The 15190-nt window shown below is 39.5% G+C and overlaps 1 protein-coding gene and 1 long non-coding RNA gene across 5 annotated transcripts in view; one reads left to right on the top strand and one right to left on the bottom strand.

Moving 5' to 3' along the window:
* The first annotated feature begins 880 nt into the window (after nt 1–880).
* LOC113618054 (uncharacterized) overlaps nt 881–15190 on the top strand; it is a 36602-nt gene continuing 22292 nt past the window's right edge. For all 3 annotated transcript variants that reach the window (XR_003431867.1, XR_003431866.1, XR_003431865.1), the window contains exons 1-3: nt 881–2461; nt 5773–5799; nt 9820–9936. This is a non-coding gene — a long non-coding RNA (uncharacterized LOC113618054). The remainder of the gene's footprint in view (nt 2462–5772; nt 5800–9819; nt 9937–15190) is intronic.
* The window catches only part of PTN (pleiotrophin), a 96753-nt gene continuing 90107 nt past the window's right edge, over nt 8545–15190 (bottom strand). Inside the window, exon 5 of one of the 2 annotated variants that reach the window (XM_027101801.1) lies at nt 8545–9290. In XM_027101801.1, the coding sequence (XP_026957602.1) occupies nt 9238–9290 (53 nt within the window). In that variant the 3' untranslated portion in view covers nt 8545–9237. Of the gene's footprint in view, nt 9294–15190 lie in introns of both variants that reach the window. The other variant, XM_027101800.1, reaches the window with a different exon arrangement.

The raw sequence follows: 15190 nt of genomic DNA, 5'->3' as shown, positions 1-15190 counted from the left end.
TGATTTCCATTGGAATAATGTTCTTTTTTTTTTAATGAGTTTTTTTTTTCTTAATTTATTTATTTTTTGGTTGTGTTGGGTCTTCATTGCTGTGCACGGGCTTTCTCTAGTTGCGGCGAGCAGGGGCTACTCTTCGTTGCGGTACGTGGGCTTCTCGTTGTGGTGGCTTCTCTTGTTGTGGAGCATGGGCTCTAGGTGCTCGGGCTTCAGTAGTTGTGGCACACGGGCTCACCAGTGCCTGAAGTAAATGTGGGGGTTCAGGACTTAAATAAGAAAACAAATCATGTTTATTTTCACTCGTCTCTAACCAAACTAAAATTTAACATTTTCTTCCATTGCAAATATGGGCAACAAATCACAGGAGTATAAGCAGGATTTCTGACTTTGTCATGAATAGGAATCACAGTCTCATATTACAGTTGTCACAGATAGCTACAAATATCATGTATATTACCACTGTCTTCAGTAGTTATTAGACTAAACTCTAGATCTTATTTAATGACTAGGGAAACACAAATATTTTTGCATCAAAAATTTTTGTTAGTATAGTGACAACTGCATTTCAATATAATTGGAATGATTTATAGTCCAATATAATTTATATTATGCATTTAAAAACACTATTCTGTGAAGGGATCCATAGGCTTCTTCAGGCTGCCAAAGGAGCTCATGGAACAAAAAACATTAAGAACCCCCACATTAGAATTAGTATTTTGGTTTTAGCGTTCCTCACCCCTTTCTCTATCAAATCAGTTCTCCAGCAGTCTCCAGGTAAACAATTCCATCTATTAGCTCTCTCTAGAATTCTCATGTAATTGATATCTAGCACAGTCCCTATTAGTGTACATGTAGGTAAGATAAAGAATTTTTACGTCACCCTTTCATATTGTTTTCTTTACTCTCTCTTTTGTCCATTTCTCTTCCATTTAAATGAATTCCCTATTTCAGCATATACCTGGAGATGAAGGGGATAACTTCAAGCAGGTAGGGAGATTCAGAAGGGCTTAAATATAAAAGCAGAGCTCCCCACACATGAATGGGAGCTGCTGAAAGGAAGGAAAGGAAAAGAAGGTGATGGGGTAGGAGACAAAGTTGCAGCTGGTAGGAGGAAAGTCCAACCCAGCAGACAGAATCCAGCACTCGGCATCCAGAAGACAGAGATGTAGGCCACAGGTTGGCAAGAGGCTAGCATCAGAGAAGTCCAGGAAAAAGTGAAATGTTTGCTGAAATGTTGCCCGGGGAACATGGCAACAAACACTCTAAGATCAATCAAAATATGAATATATACCCTGACCTGGAAATTTGACTTGCATCAGATGAGTCTGTCAGGATGTGGAAGAGGTTCAGAAAAGGACTATACCTGGATGGTGGTGGTGTGGTTAGGGCAGGGGATTGAGAGAGGAAAACAGAGCCCAGTCTTATAAGGGTAAGAATACTAGGTTGACTACAAGGAATTTAATTAAGGACATGGTAGAAAAGGGTAATAAAGTGGAAGTTTCTTACACCTGGACACAAGTTGAGCACAGGAAAGCAAGATTGGCTTGACGACGGATTTCTTATTATTGAATCAGATCAACTTAAATAACTAAGGAGAGGAGGGTTCACCAAGCCTATATTGGGACTAAGTCTGCCAGTCAAGGTGACCCGATTTATGCTAATAGAAATGGAGGGCTTTGAAGGCAGAGAACCAGGAAGTTTATGACAACTGGTCAGCTCTCTAAATCGGCTTTACTCTCTGAGATATCTACTCTGTGTGGCATTAGGCTCCCAAAGCATGAAGCGGAATGTGTTACTAAGTCAGATCTCCTTGGATCACAAAGAAAATAATAAGGCAACAGTGATAGAAGAGAAAAAGAAACAATCCAGAGAAAAAATGACTGGGTCGCCAGAGGCAAAATGCATGACAGATGCAAATGGCGTTCATCATTTCTCAGCTGGAAAATTCCAACAGCTTCCTCAATTGTCTCCCCATCTTAAGTGCTTCACTACTCAAATGTATCTTATAAACCACTTCCAGGCGACACACTAAAATTCGTCAAGTGTAGACACCGTTTCTCACTTCAGTCTTCTACTAAAAAATACCAACAACACTTTGTCACCTAACAAGACCCTTTCCTTTGCATTCAAATTTCTGTGCAATATGGTTCCAACCCATGTCAATGCTTATTTCCTAGTATTTTTAATATTCAACATCATTAAAATAAATGATTAAAATATTTATTATTTGAATGCTTCATTTTTAATATTTCCTTTTTATTTCTGACAAGTGTGCCCTTCTTTGAAGACTTTCTCTACTTCATTTCCATGTGATTCTGGTGGGCTACCAATCAGAAGACAATGGACTTCTGACAAGAGGAGTGCCACATGGCCCAAGTTAGGCCACCCAGAGTTTCCTTCCCAGGAGGCGTGTCCCGAGAATGCAAGGGCAGAGAGGGACCAAAAATGATTGGAACTGAGGCCTGTGAGTAACTGTTGGGTATTTGTGTCTTTATCTTAATGTTCCTCTGATCCTCTATCCTTCCCTAAATTCTTCCATTCAGTTCTTCGAGCTACTCAATATCCTTTCAGGAAATTCCCTTGCACACACACACACACAAACACACACACACACACACACACACGCTTCAGTTTAAGAATAGTAGTTTCTATTGCTTGTAACCAAAGACCACTAAATGATGCAGAAATGAGCACAAAAGCATAGGGGAGATTGTTAGGTGTGGAACAGGGCACAGTGCACCCCCCGCCCCCGCCACTGTCCGGCCCAGAGATGATTGGTGTATGTGGAATTAATTATCAAGCTAAAATGTCATAAAAAGCAATGGGGCTGACATTAAAATTCTAAGATGGGAAATTAAAAGTTCATGGCATATAGTGGAGAGCTAGGAAATAAGGTCATTCACTGGGCTGCCTGGAACACTGTGGGTGAAACTTCTAGGAACTGTTGGCTTTTGCAATAGACCTGGATAAATGAAACTGAGGGAATTGTGAGCTCACATGTTAAAATTTTCACTTTGAGGCATGGACTAAAATCCAGAGTCTTCTTGTCACCATGCCCCAAGCATCTCTTTTTACTAGTTGTCATGGGACTGAGCTTGATGAAAACCAAACTCAGAGTTGGATCATCCAGCTTGTTCCATTGGATCAGGGCAATTGAGAACGTTGCCACGTATCTTGCATAAATCTTGAGGGAAAAAATGGGATATGAGCTGTTCACCAGTTATACTAGTAAACCTTTGATCCTGAAGAAGCCTGAGCCACCAAAGGGCTTGCCAACATTCCCAGTCTGCCCACCCCCCGCCCCGCCCCACCCAGTGACTGAGGAAGCGGTGTCTCCCACCAGAGAAATAAAATGATTCCTCTGGCGCCAAAGCTCCTTGGTGCTGACGTCGTGTCCCCTTACCCTCCTGATCTCTTACTCCTTTATCCTTTGCTTACTTCATTCACAGCCTCCCTGCTCTGCCTCGGATGTGCAGGGAGCTCCGACCTCAGGGCTTTGCACTCACTGCCCTCGCTGCTGTCTCTGCCTGTAGCTCCCTCCTCCCGATGACAATAGCCGCCTGACTTCTCCCTCACCTCCTTCAGACTTTTGCTGGCTTGAATGTCACCTTCTCCTGGAGGCTTCCTCTGACCACTGTATTCGAAATTGCAGCACTTGCCCGATATTCTATTGCCCTTTGGTATTTTATTTTTCTCTCTCGCACTTACCCCACATCTGCTATATATTTTGCTTCTTTGTGTGCTTTGTCCCCAGACACGGCCCCCAGTGAACCCTGCCTCTTGGGATTCACTCCCTCGGGTAGTTCCCCTCCGCTAGAATCTGGGGCGGCTCTGTGACTCATCTGAACCAAGAGAATGTGGCAGAAACGGTGCTAAGCCAGTTCCAGGCTTAAGCCTTAACAGGGAGTGGCAGCTTCCAACTTTGTACTTTGGAGAGCTCTGTGCTGCCCTGTGAAAAGGCTGGTTATTCTGCTGGGCAGACTCTGTAGAAAGAGACAATGCTGTGTGGAAAGAGTGAGTCCTTGGACTACACGGAGAAACTGAGAGGCTCAGCCCTCCAGTGTCCCACTTGAGTCCGGTTCTCCAGCTATTTCCACTAAGAAGTCAGACATGTGAGAGAGCCATGGTGGACGTCCCAGCCCTTGAAGCTAACATCCCACGGAACAAAAGCACCGTCCAGATGAGTCCAGTCAGCCCACCAGGAGAGTCAGGAGATGATAAAATCATTGTTGTTTTAAGGCACTGGGTGGTTTGTTATGCGATATGTAACCAAAACATTATTCACTGTGTTCATTGTCTGTGTCCCCAGCAAGAGTGTAAATTCGGTGAAAACAGGGGTTGGGGGGCGGGGCCCATTTTGTCCTTTGCTGCATCCCTGGCACCTATAACTGTGCTGAGCTCTTTATAAACATTTCGAATGCAAGGAAGCATAAATTAGTTAATGAATTTAAACTAGACAGAGCCTATGGGATGAAATAGATAATCACAATTTGGAAGGGAAAATGTATTCAAAGAGATTTTTAGGAATTAATCTCTATTAATCAATATAATTGTTATAGAATTAACATTTGTTCAGACAGACTTCAGAGATGCACTTCCTAGGAGAATGGAATCCCACTTTGGATATGGTCAAATTTCTTGATAAGGATGCATTCGCTAGAAAGTCTGAATTCAATTTTCCAGCACTGGTTAAGTTGCCTAACTTAATTAATACAAACCTAAACCAGACGCTGCCAATAGAAAACTACATTAGATGGCCAAATATTGTTTAGCTTAACACAGAGGGAGGGAATTCAGAGATTCCAGAAATTCTTGATCAGAGCAGTTATACACAACTTGCCCACTTTCCTCCTGACCACATCCCAGAATAGATCACTAATAACTCTCCCTTCCTCCTTGCCAAGAGATAGCAGGTTGGCATATCTCTAAATAAATTGGTAAAAAGTTTAATTATTACCTTAAAAGCATACAAGTTTGGACTTAGGAGTCTAAAACTTATATCATTTATTGCAAACATGTCAATCTGTTGGTCATTTATAATAACTGAGGTATTCATGTAATTCTCCAAGAATCTCAGAAACTGAGGTACTTGAAGATTTCTTTCTCCTATATTTGATGGATCTGACAATCAAAAGACAGAGGGAAAAATGATTCTCTGTGACTAGTGTATTTTATGTAACATTTGTATCTCCACTAAGAGCAAGTTGAGTATATGGACTCAATCACTATATCTGTATACACTGTAAGGCATCCCTCCATTCCCAGGAGTTCAGGGATATGATGTCAGGATTTTCCATGCTGTCATTCTCTAATATAAATTATATGGCTTCCATGCACGTTTCCAAAGAACGAAAGAAAATATGTGGCAATAACCTAGATATATAAACTCCTTAGCCAACACCATGAATAACTTAATATAGTAGTTGTAATGGATATATACATAAATATATCAAAAAATGTTCTGCTGGTTAAGGTTTTGTCCTTTAAAAAAATTACATTACAGAAATTAGACATTGAAAGCTAATTGTTCTTTATTTCTCTTTTTAAATCCAAAAAAGAAACACATGTCAGTTTGCATTCCTTTGTGTTGAAATATTCTTGAATTACATGATTTTACTTGTGACCCAAACAGGGATGAACATTTACTTTACTTTTGGTGCCTTATTTGGAAAATTGAAAGATTGGGAAGACAAGAAACAGTGCGGGAGGGAGTAGATTTCTAAGATCATGGTATGTTTTTCTCTGATTAAAATGTTCCATATCTTTTATTTCTAGGGGAATTAGAGTCCACATAAGTTTGAGGTAGGTATTACTTGTTGAATGCTCAGAATAACATTATGCACCTTACCCCTTGTGTAAATATATTCCAAGACTCTATATCTTCTTTGAAAAGTAGTTTGAAAATGCATCTATTTGACAAACCTGGAGCAGTTACTGTCTGCTGCTTAAATTTCCAGATACAAGGGAAAAAGTGTCCTCTGGCAGCCCAGATTGAATAGGGGAATATAGGAGAAAAACATGGTAAAATAGGGAAAAACATGAAGAGAATTTTTGTAACTCAGAAGTAAACTTGTAGACAGTGAAGAGCCTGTTTTACTCCAAAGGAGAATCTAAAATTTGGATTTACATGAGAGGGGTTGGGACATTATTCTCTGAGCTCTCCCTTTCTGATTGATTCCACTTTTAAAAGCTTAAGGGTTTCAACTAATTAAATTAAAAGCAAGCCAGAAAAAAAAAAGAGAGAGAGATTGAATGCTTTGATATTCCACATCCAAGGATGCTGATCTACCTTATTATTTTGGGGAGAAGATTAATGTGAAGAAAGCCCTTTGCTTCACTCTATTAGAAAATCCCATGACTAAATGTTGATAAAATTTGAATTTTTATGTTTGAGAACTATTTTAAAATAATTCAGTTTGTGAAAGACAGTATTTTATATTGCCTCATCCAGTGAATCCTAAGGCATATTTACCTTTGTTTTTCATTTAAAGAAGTTGTGAAACAAGACTTTCAGAAATATGGAACTAAGTATTACATATTATGGAAGGAAGTATGTATCTCTTATTCCTAAAGAAATATCTGTTTTCTCAATGGGTAGAGGACTGTAACTTTTCTTTCCTCAGATAAGGCTTCTTATGGTCAAGGACCCACAAATGAAATTTTTAGTTGTTTTTTTTTTTTATATACTCACACAGTTTAGTAGAATTTGATAACTATTCAGAGCATTCATTAAATTCTATTTGGAGTTCTGCTCCTACAAAGTTAACAAGACATTATGATGTCACTCTAGGAATATAGTGTGATAGGATTCATACAATCAGGATAAATTAGGAAGTCTACCCGAGTCCAGGTGTGGAGGCTATAGTCACTGAATTGAATAAGGACATGTCTGGTAACTGAAGGATTGTTCTTGATGATTGGAAGGAAACCTTGTCTTCAGTCTAAGGTTGTTTAAGGAAACACAGCTGATTTGTTTCCATTTCCTTTTCCTTCCTCCAGGCTTAAAGAACACTAGGGTAAATAAGTTCATAAAACTCAGATCGACTGGGCGGAGAGAGTTGGTGGAACACTCTATGAAATACTGAAGATGGTCTTTTTTTTCCTATTTGTGAGAGTCAGTGATTTTTGGAGTCTATCCTTTGTATTTATATTTTCAAGACTTCAGTGAGATTTAGCAAGATGTTTAAAGCTGGGGCTGGGGTAGAATAATTCTTGAGAATTTAAGTTTAATTTCATACCCTATGCAGTGGAGATTAGCATTCCAAGCCTTGCTTTCACAGAGGATCAGGGAGTTATTATGTGACGTGTTAGGGATCATCCTCCACACAGCAGAGAACCCCTGGCTTCCTGCCATGTCCTGAAAAAAGGGGGAATGCCACGGTTATTTACAGCACCATTTTTTCCTTTGGGAGGTTTTGTTCTAGTTCACCTCAGCTCATTACTGATTCATGGGCTGCTGTTTTGGCTGAATGATGATGGAGGAGCAATATTAGGTGAGAGGCTGACAAAATGTGCTGTAGGCTTTCCCACCATCCCTATTCTTATAGGGTCTTTGCTGTCAAAAAAATCCCAGTCAAGATAATGCCTTCCTTTCACCTCCTCCATCCATCCCCATGAGTACTTTTCTCCTATTAAGGTTCACTTTTAAAAGAACTGCATTTGCACTTTACAAGGTACTCTGCTTTTATTAAGCACCGGTCTATAAACTGTTCCATGTATGTGCCCAGAAGCCCATCCCTTTTTCTGCTCCCCACTGGCAGTTGGCTTTGACTTAGTGGGGAGATATGGACCCTTCCAACATGCCTAGCTCAAGCATGGAGTCTTTGACCAGATGGCAAAAATACTACAGCTTTGAAGACACTTCGGCTGCATCATTAGACCAGTTTGTAATTATTTTATGGTTAGCCCAAGGTATTGAAACCATCATTTCTGAAAGTGGACTTACAGTTATCTTGGTAGATAAGTGTTTGTTCATTGAGTCTTATCGCTTTAAAATTAGAGGCGACTTTTTCAAGAGAAATACTTTGAGGCTAATCCCAGCTGACTTCTGAGAGGTTATTTCTCTGAATAATGGAAACACAGACTTATAATATTTACTTAAAAACTGTGTTCAGAGCTCAGCAGATAAGGGAGTTAGTTGTACAGACAGTCCGTGGCACTTACATAATAGATAATACAGTAAGAATTATTGGCTTATAGAAACCAAGTACAGGCTACCATTTTGCCTGGTGTTACTGATTTGGACTCTGCAAGCCCAAACTTATTCAATAGAAGAAGAGCATTTTTCTGTTCTTCCAAACACTAGACTACTTTGGAACTTTTGTTTCATTCAGTAGCACCAGTCTAACCTACTATATACTGATAGAAAGTTAGAATGTATATATAGTTACAGAGCTACATCTACAGCTACATCTATATAACATTTGTGCCCAAGAGTGATTTAATTAGCTTGTATGATCAATTCTCACTGCTAACAGGTCGGATGGGTGAGTGTAGGTGACAAAGGGAGAAGGGTTACAATATCAAATTATTGCACACAAAAGCATCTTTTTTTCAGCATCACCTTGATTTATTTTCCTAGTCTTTTTTTTTTCCTCAGATGGAAAAATAATTTCATCAAGAAAACAAATATTTCTGCCAAAGCAAAATAATTTCATGTTTTAATGCTTTTCTTTTTAAACAAGTCAACATTGAACTAGGACATGCTCTGACCCCGCTCCCCTCATTTTGCTGACTAAATTTTTTTTTAAATCCATTGGCAGAAAAAAAGATATTTTCCTCATATAGGATGATCATATTTTATTGCTGCTTTGTTTAGTAGACATTTTTCTCAATTGGGAAAAAAAAGTCTAGGTGAAAAAATTACCTAACAAGAGAAGTAGTTTACATGGTCATAACATTGAAATTGCTGCCAAAAGAAAAAAAAATGTAAAAAAAGATTTAAAATGTAAAATATCACATAACTTCAAAAAACTTACCTCAGTTTTCTATCACTTATCATGTACTATAAGTCAACCTTCTAGATAGGATTATAGTCCTTTATTATAAGCCCTAGTTGTACTATGGTATACATTTTAAAAAAAGCTACTACAAAATTTTTCTTTTCTTTTTGTTTCTGCCTATTGTGTACTTAAGCTATAGATAATTTTTGAATAAAAAGCCTACAGTAGATATAAATGCAATAGTTAACTGATCCTGTTTGCTGATGTCCTTTTCATGGTCCACGGAAGGTGGCGTCTTTTAGTCCAGCATCTTCTCCTGTTTCTTGCCTTCCTTTTTCTTCTTCTTAGATTCTGCTGTGATTAAAAATAAAAGAAAGAGAAGAAAAAGCATTGCATTAGTAAGCTATGAGGGAGGGAGCCACTTGTCTTGTAAATGGCCAGGAATGAAATGATTAGATACATAGAAAAAGTACGTGTGTGTGTGTGTGTGTGTGTGTGTGTGTGTGTGTGTGTGTGTGTGTGTGTGTGTGTGTGTGTGTGTGTGTCTGCTTTTGTGCTTTTGCCAGGAGAATGCCTATGAGCATAGGCAGGAGTAATACAGCTTACCTCCCTGTGTGAACACATATAAATGCCTGTTATCTTACTGGTTGCCCCCATTTGATAAAGAACATACTGTCTGGGGTTCCTACTTAGAAAATACAAACACAGCCAGCATCTCTGAGAGAATAAGCCAGGTCACTGCTCAATGGAGAGCTACAAATGATTTCTTAGCCCCTCACTTCCCACATTCCCTTTCCATGGAGAGTTGATAAGCATTCTTTACTGACAAACATTTTCAAAGTGCTTCCACTCCTGATTTGCCCTCTGTTTATACATTTAGCCAGCTATTCATATACGAAGGACCACCTTTGAACCCACCAAACATGGAGCTTTGACACTACAGAGACTCCTAGCCTTGGATGAAGCAAGTGGAATGTACCAACCTGGACTAAACCAGGTGAGTAAAACTATGAGGATTTAAATCAAAAGACTTTATCATTTGCCATTCAGTCATCTGCCATCTCCCTTTTCCTAAGCACAGGAGAATACAGTATAGAATAGGACATGTCAGCTTTGGCTCCAAAGATAAGAATGGTCAGCATCACCAGGCTAGCGAGTGAAAGGATACTGCTAAATGTTGCTAAAATACTTCCTCCGTTTGGTCCACAATAGTGGCAGAAATGTATGGATTTGGGGCTGGAGCCAGACTGCTGGAGTTTAAATTCTGGCTCCATCACTAGTTACTATAAGACTCTGAGAAAGTTAATTTGTGTATCTGTGTCTCAGGTTCCTCACTTGTGAACGGGCATATGAATAGTACCACTTCGTAGGGTTCATATCCAAATTCAATGAGTTGTATAAAATCCACTGAGAACAGAACATGGCACAATGACATGTGCAAATAAAGGTAAGCAGTCATCATTAGTGTGATAATAGACTAAGAACAGGAGGTAATTTCTCTGTAAGATTAGTACTCTTTGTCATCACCGAGACATGTGCACTGAGCAGGTTATTGAATGTGCTAAGCAACAGAGGAATATCAGGACGCAAACAGTGGCCAGTAGGGATTAGGGCTTTGTTCATCAGATCATAGGGCATGTGTCCAAGAGGGTCATAAGGCTTATGATGAGAGGGGACATGACACCAACCACAAATGGTGTACAAAACCCAGCTTATACTTAAATAGAGCTTGAGCTTTTTCCATTCTTACCAGCTCTTCAGATAAGTTCCAAAGTCCATCATATATTAGATGAAGTAGTATTTCTGTACAAAGTAACTGTCCTAAACTTCATTTACTCAAGCTTCAAGGGTGCAACATACACAACTAGGTCAGGAGTTGCTAAACTTTTGCTAAATTGCTGCTCACAAGCATTCATTTTGTTCATGTGTATCCTCACATTTTCCCCTCTCCATACTGAAGTAACAATTTTTTATTCTTTCTATTTTTACTTGTCATCATAAAAGTCTCCCTTTTTTTAACCTATTAAAGGTGAGATGACCAGAACCTCCAAGTTTAAAGATAGCTCTAAGGTCAAAGAAGGTTTTCTCTTCAATTTCTGGACAAATAATGTCTGAACATTTAATAATTCCCACTCTTTGGTTGACATTTGAAGTAACAGCTGTATATTAAAATGGCATCCTCAGGGAATAATCTAAGATGACAACTGAAATATAACTTTGATTTCCCTTGTCTGATTTTCTCCAGATCCCTTACTGGGGAAGCCTCAGTAATTTATAATCCTCTAGCTCTCCAGTAGAGTGGATGTTTGGGGCAATAATTTGCATATTTTGGCTAGCATGTCCCTATTTCATATGTAAGTAAATGGATCCCATACCAATCAGGTGTTTGTAGAATTTTATTTCCTAACACTTAAAGTTATTCTGAATATTGAACACTATTTGATCTGACTAATGTAGGTTGTTCATTTCAGGGAACACTTTGGGAATGGGAATCTGTCCTCAGTTCTCCTTGGTAAAGGCAAGAGCATATCCTCTCTCTGTTACCTGAGCCTGACATTTATTTTATATTCATCAATTAACAACTTGCTAAATACCAAGAAATCAACCAATTGCCATATAATCTGCATAATATCAATCAATTTATTTTTTTGATGCAACTGACAAGTCATCATGGCATTCCTTTGACACACTACACACCTTAAGTCCACTCTGGGTTCAATATAAATAGAAAAATGAGGAGTCCCAGTAAAAGGTAGTGGAAAGAAGGAAGTTTGTATTTGCATAAGGTCAATTTGATTTCTCACATTGTGACTTTTACGTACATTTTACTGACAAACAAAATGAGCTTTGTCACTACTTGTCTCTGCGGTCTAAAAAACTTGTGAATATCCTCTCAAGCTTTATCCTGTCTACATGAGGGTTTTTAAATAGTATCATGGAATCTATGATCAACAAAGAACTTAGGGCTTCCCTGGCGGCGCAGTGGTTGAGAGTCCGCCTGCCGATGCAGGGGACACGGGTTCGTGCCCCGGTCCGGGAAGATCCCACATGCCGCGGAGCGGCTGGGCCGGTGAGCCATGGCCGCTGGGCCTGCGCGTCCGGAACCTGTGCTCCGCAATGGGAGAGGCCACAACAGTGAGAGGCCCACGTACCGCAATTAAAAAAAAAAAAAAAAAAAGTAATACCAGCTTATATAGAAAATAAAGAAACATATGGTAAAGAAATTACCCATGGTTTCACAATATAGAGATAACACTTTTAGCAACAGGTTCTATTTATGTTTCCTTTCTATAAATATATGTAGTATATAGTTTAAACTAGGAACATACTGACAGTTGATAAAGTATATTATACGAAAAGTTCTACTGTATTTGTTTTCATGCCACTGCATATACTTTGAAACATGACCAAGTAGTATTCCTTTATGACATGCCCACCCTTATTTTTTGTAACCTTTCTTCTTTTGCTGCTCAGTTGGCGTGTCCCCACTTTCTGTTATTATGAATAATGGTGCAATGTGTGCTTTTACAGACAAATCATTGTATGTTAAAATTCTGCCTTAGTATAAATTATTAGAAGAGGATCTACTTGATCAAAGGGCAGAATGTTTTTAAAGCTCTAGGTATATACTGGCATATTTCTTTCTTGAAAGGAAGTACCAGTTTAAATTTTTATCAGCAACCTATATGAGTCGATCACAGCAAACTCGTTCTCAAAAGGCAAATAATCAAACAGGATGCATCATCTCTTTTCCATCTATTCACAGGCCCTTTCAGAAATAGGATTGCCATGTGGATGGTACAAGTAAACACCCACTCCCATATCCAATATTAGGGAAATATGGAAGAAATAAGGTTGTGAGTGAGCATTGAAAGACATCAGTTTAAAGATTTTTTTGAACACCCTGAGAGGAAATGTTATTCTATGAAGCAGAAGAGTTGAAAATTCTGGGATAAGCTAATCTCATTTTCTGAGGAGAATGTCTTGGTTTGATTTCTTTCTTTCACATGACCTATGGGGTAGACAGAAAACATAAAAAGAAAATGAAGAGATGAAAAGATTTGAGGGGCGCTTGAATTTTAACTGAGTCAACCTCTCTTTGCCACTGACTCAAATAAAATGGCTTTGGGTCATTAAATCGATGGGAGGAACTACTGATTAGACTAGGAAAAAGAGATCTGTACCTTCTAAGAGGTAGAATTCCTATATGAGGAAGCTATGAACACTCAGAAACGGGCACTGAAGGTTCAGAGGTCAAGATTAGCAGCAGACAGGGACAGCGGGAGGCGCGCCGTGGAAAACCCTAGAGCTGACCTGCGGCGACTCATCCAATAAATCATGAAAACTGAGCGAAGGAAAGGGATCCGATTACTGACAAACAGTAACATCGCAATGTAAGTCAGTCCAAAATCTGGAGACCACCAACACCCTTTTAATGCTTCATGAACCTATTTAAAGGAACTCACCTGTATTTAAGAATTAGCTGCCTAGTCACCTGGAAATATCTAATTCCTTGCGCCATGCCAGCTGTGTCTCAGAACTGATAACAAGGCTTGCTGAATTGTAAATGCACACAGCTCAGTGACCCACCAGGGACCCAGGCACTAGATGGCTTGGCTTCCCGGCACGGCACCATTCATTAAACTTCCCGATACTAAGTGGCACGATACAGGAAGAAATTTCTATATATTTAAAAATCAAAAGCATAATCTGTTAGATTTTTGTTCTTAAGATATTATTCTCAGATATGGTTCGGTCCAGCATCTGTGTCATGATTTGTTGTTTCCTCTTCGATTTCTTATTCTGTAATGTCACTCGCTTCATTTCCTCTTTTAGGGACCCGATGCATTTACTTCTAGGATTATGTATGGAATACATACCTACCTCTATACATACATATCCACCTGCATGCGGCTGCTACTCAGTGCTGCCCACGTGCTGACAGCTGTTCCTTCCCTCACTGCCCACCTTCCTTTTTGCTCATCAATTCTACTTCATAACAATACCTACAACTCCCTCCCAATTATCTGCCCTTCTACACATGTTTGCTTTCTGACATCAAGTAGATGTGCATAAAAAATAGTATACATCTGTGCCTAGACACAAACAAAATACGTCTGGACTCTGAGGAACCTCTGTTCTGCCCCCATTTACTTGGAGAGGTGACTCGGCACTTAACTGCACAGCCTCCAAACAGCAAGTTCAGCCATGAGAACAGCAGTGAGTTAATGTGGACCTAACGGAAGATTTCGTGGAGGTGAGGAAATTATTCCGTCAACCACCTAAAGCAAGCTTAGTAAAAGTCCCTAAGCATGTCAGTTATTTTCCAAAGCAACTCTCGCTGGATCAGTAGATGAAGCCCTTCTCCCTTCACCCAGAGACTCCTCTTTTCAGCCTCTTTCCCTCTTGTCTCTCCGTTTCCTTTTCTTTGAAGGAAAACGTTGGGATAACTATTGGCTTCTCCAACCCATCTAGGAAGGAATCATCTCTAGGACGTGCTTCCTTTATACAGGAGACATGAGTGTGATGGGGTTACTCCCTGATCTGACCTATGTGCATGTGTGTACCAGGTAGAGAGTCACCAGGTCAAACCCCTCTTTTGAGCTCAGCACATTCACATTGTCCTTATGTATCAGCTACACCTATTCATGTGTTTGAAAATGTAAAAACAACGGAACATTTTTGTGGATTTTTCCTCTGAATTCACAAGAGAGAAGATCACTGAAGAAAGGAATCAGAGTTGCTTCATCTGTACATCCTTTAATCCAGGGCTTTCTCACTTGTAGATAGTTACAGAAGGAAAACAAAAAGCTCTGTGCGTGTGTGTGTATGTATGCGCACACGCATGTGTGTGTGTGTGTTTGCATTCGCTTTCGGCTGCTAAATTTTGTCTTTTTCAGCTTTGGCCAAAAAAAAAGGTTTTTAAGTGCTAAATAACATTGAAGAGAGGCAAATATAGCTAAAACGAGTGAAACTCTTCAAACAATGTGTGATTTTACATAGGTAGCTTTGGGAATGTAGGTTATGATTATGCCCGTATATTTGCGGGTACAATAGCACGCAAATCTGATACCCGTGTTAGAGACTCGGGGTATGTATGTGCTGTCATGCTTGGTGATACTGCTGGCCCTAACTCCGTCCCACGCCTCCCAGCTACTTTGCAGAACTCTAGAAGCTAGAATAGAGTGATATAATTAAATCCACGTCTCTCTCTCCCTCCCTCTCTCTCTCTCTCTCTCTCTCTCTCTCTC

This window comes from Aethalodelphis obliquidens, unplaced genomic scaffold, assembly GCF_003676395.1.
Source record: "Aethalodelphis obliquidens isolate GAN/ISIS:26980383/991018 unplaced genomic scaffold, ASM367639v1 scaffold5, whole genome shotgun sequence".
In the NCBI taxonomy this organism is placed as follows: domain Eukaryota; kingdom Metazoa; phylum Chordata; class Mammalia; order Artiodactyla; family Delphinidae; genus Aethalodelphis; species Aethalodelphis obliquidens.
This window is presented reverse-complemented; position numbering and strand designations above follow the sequence as displayed.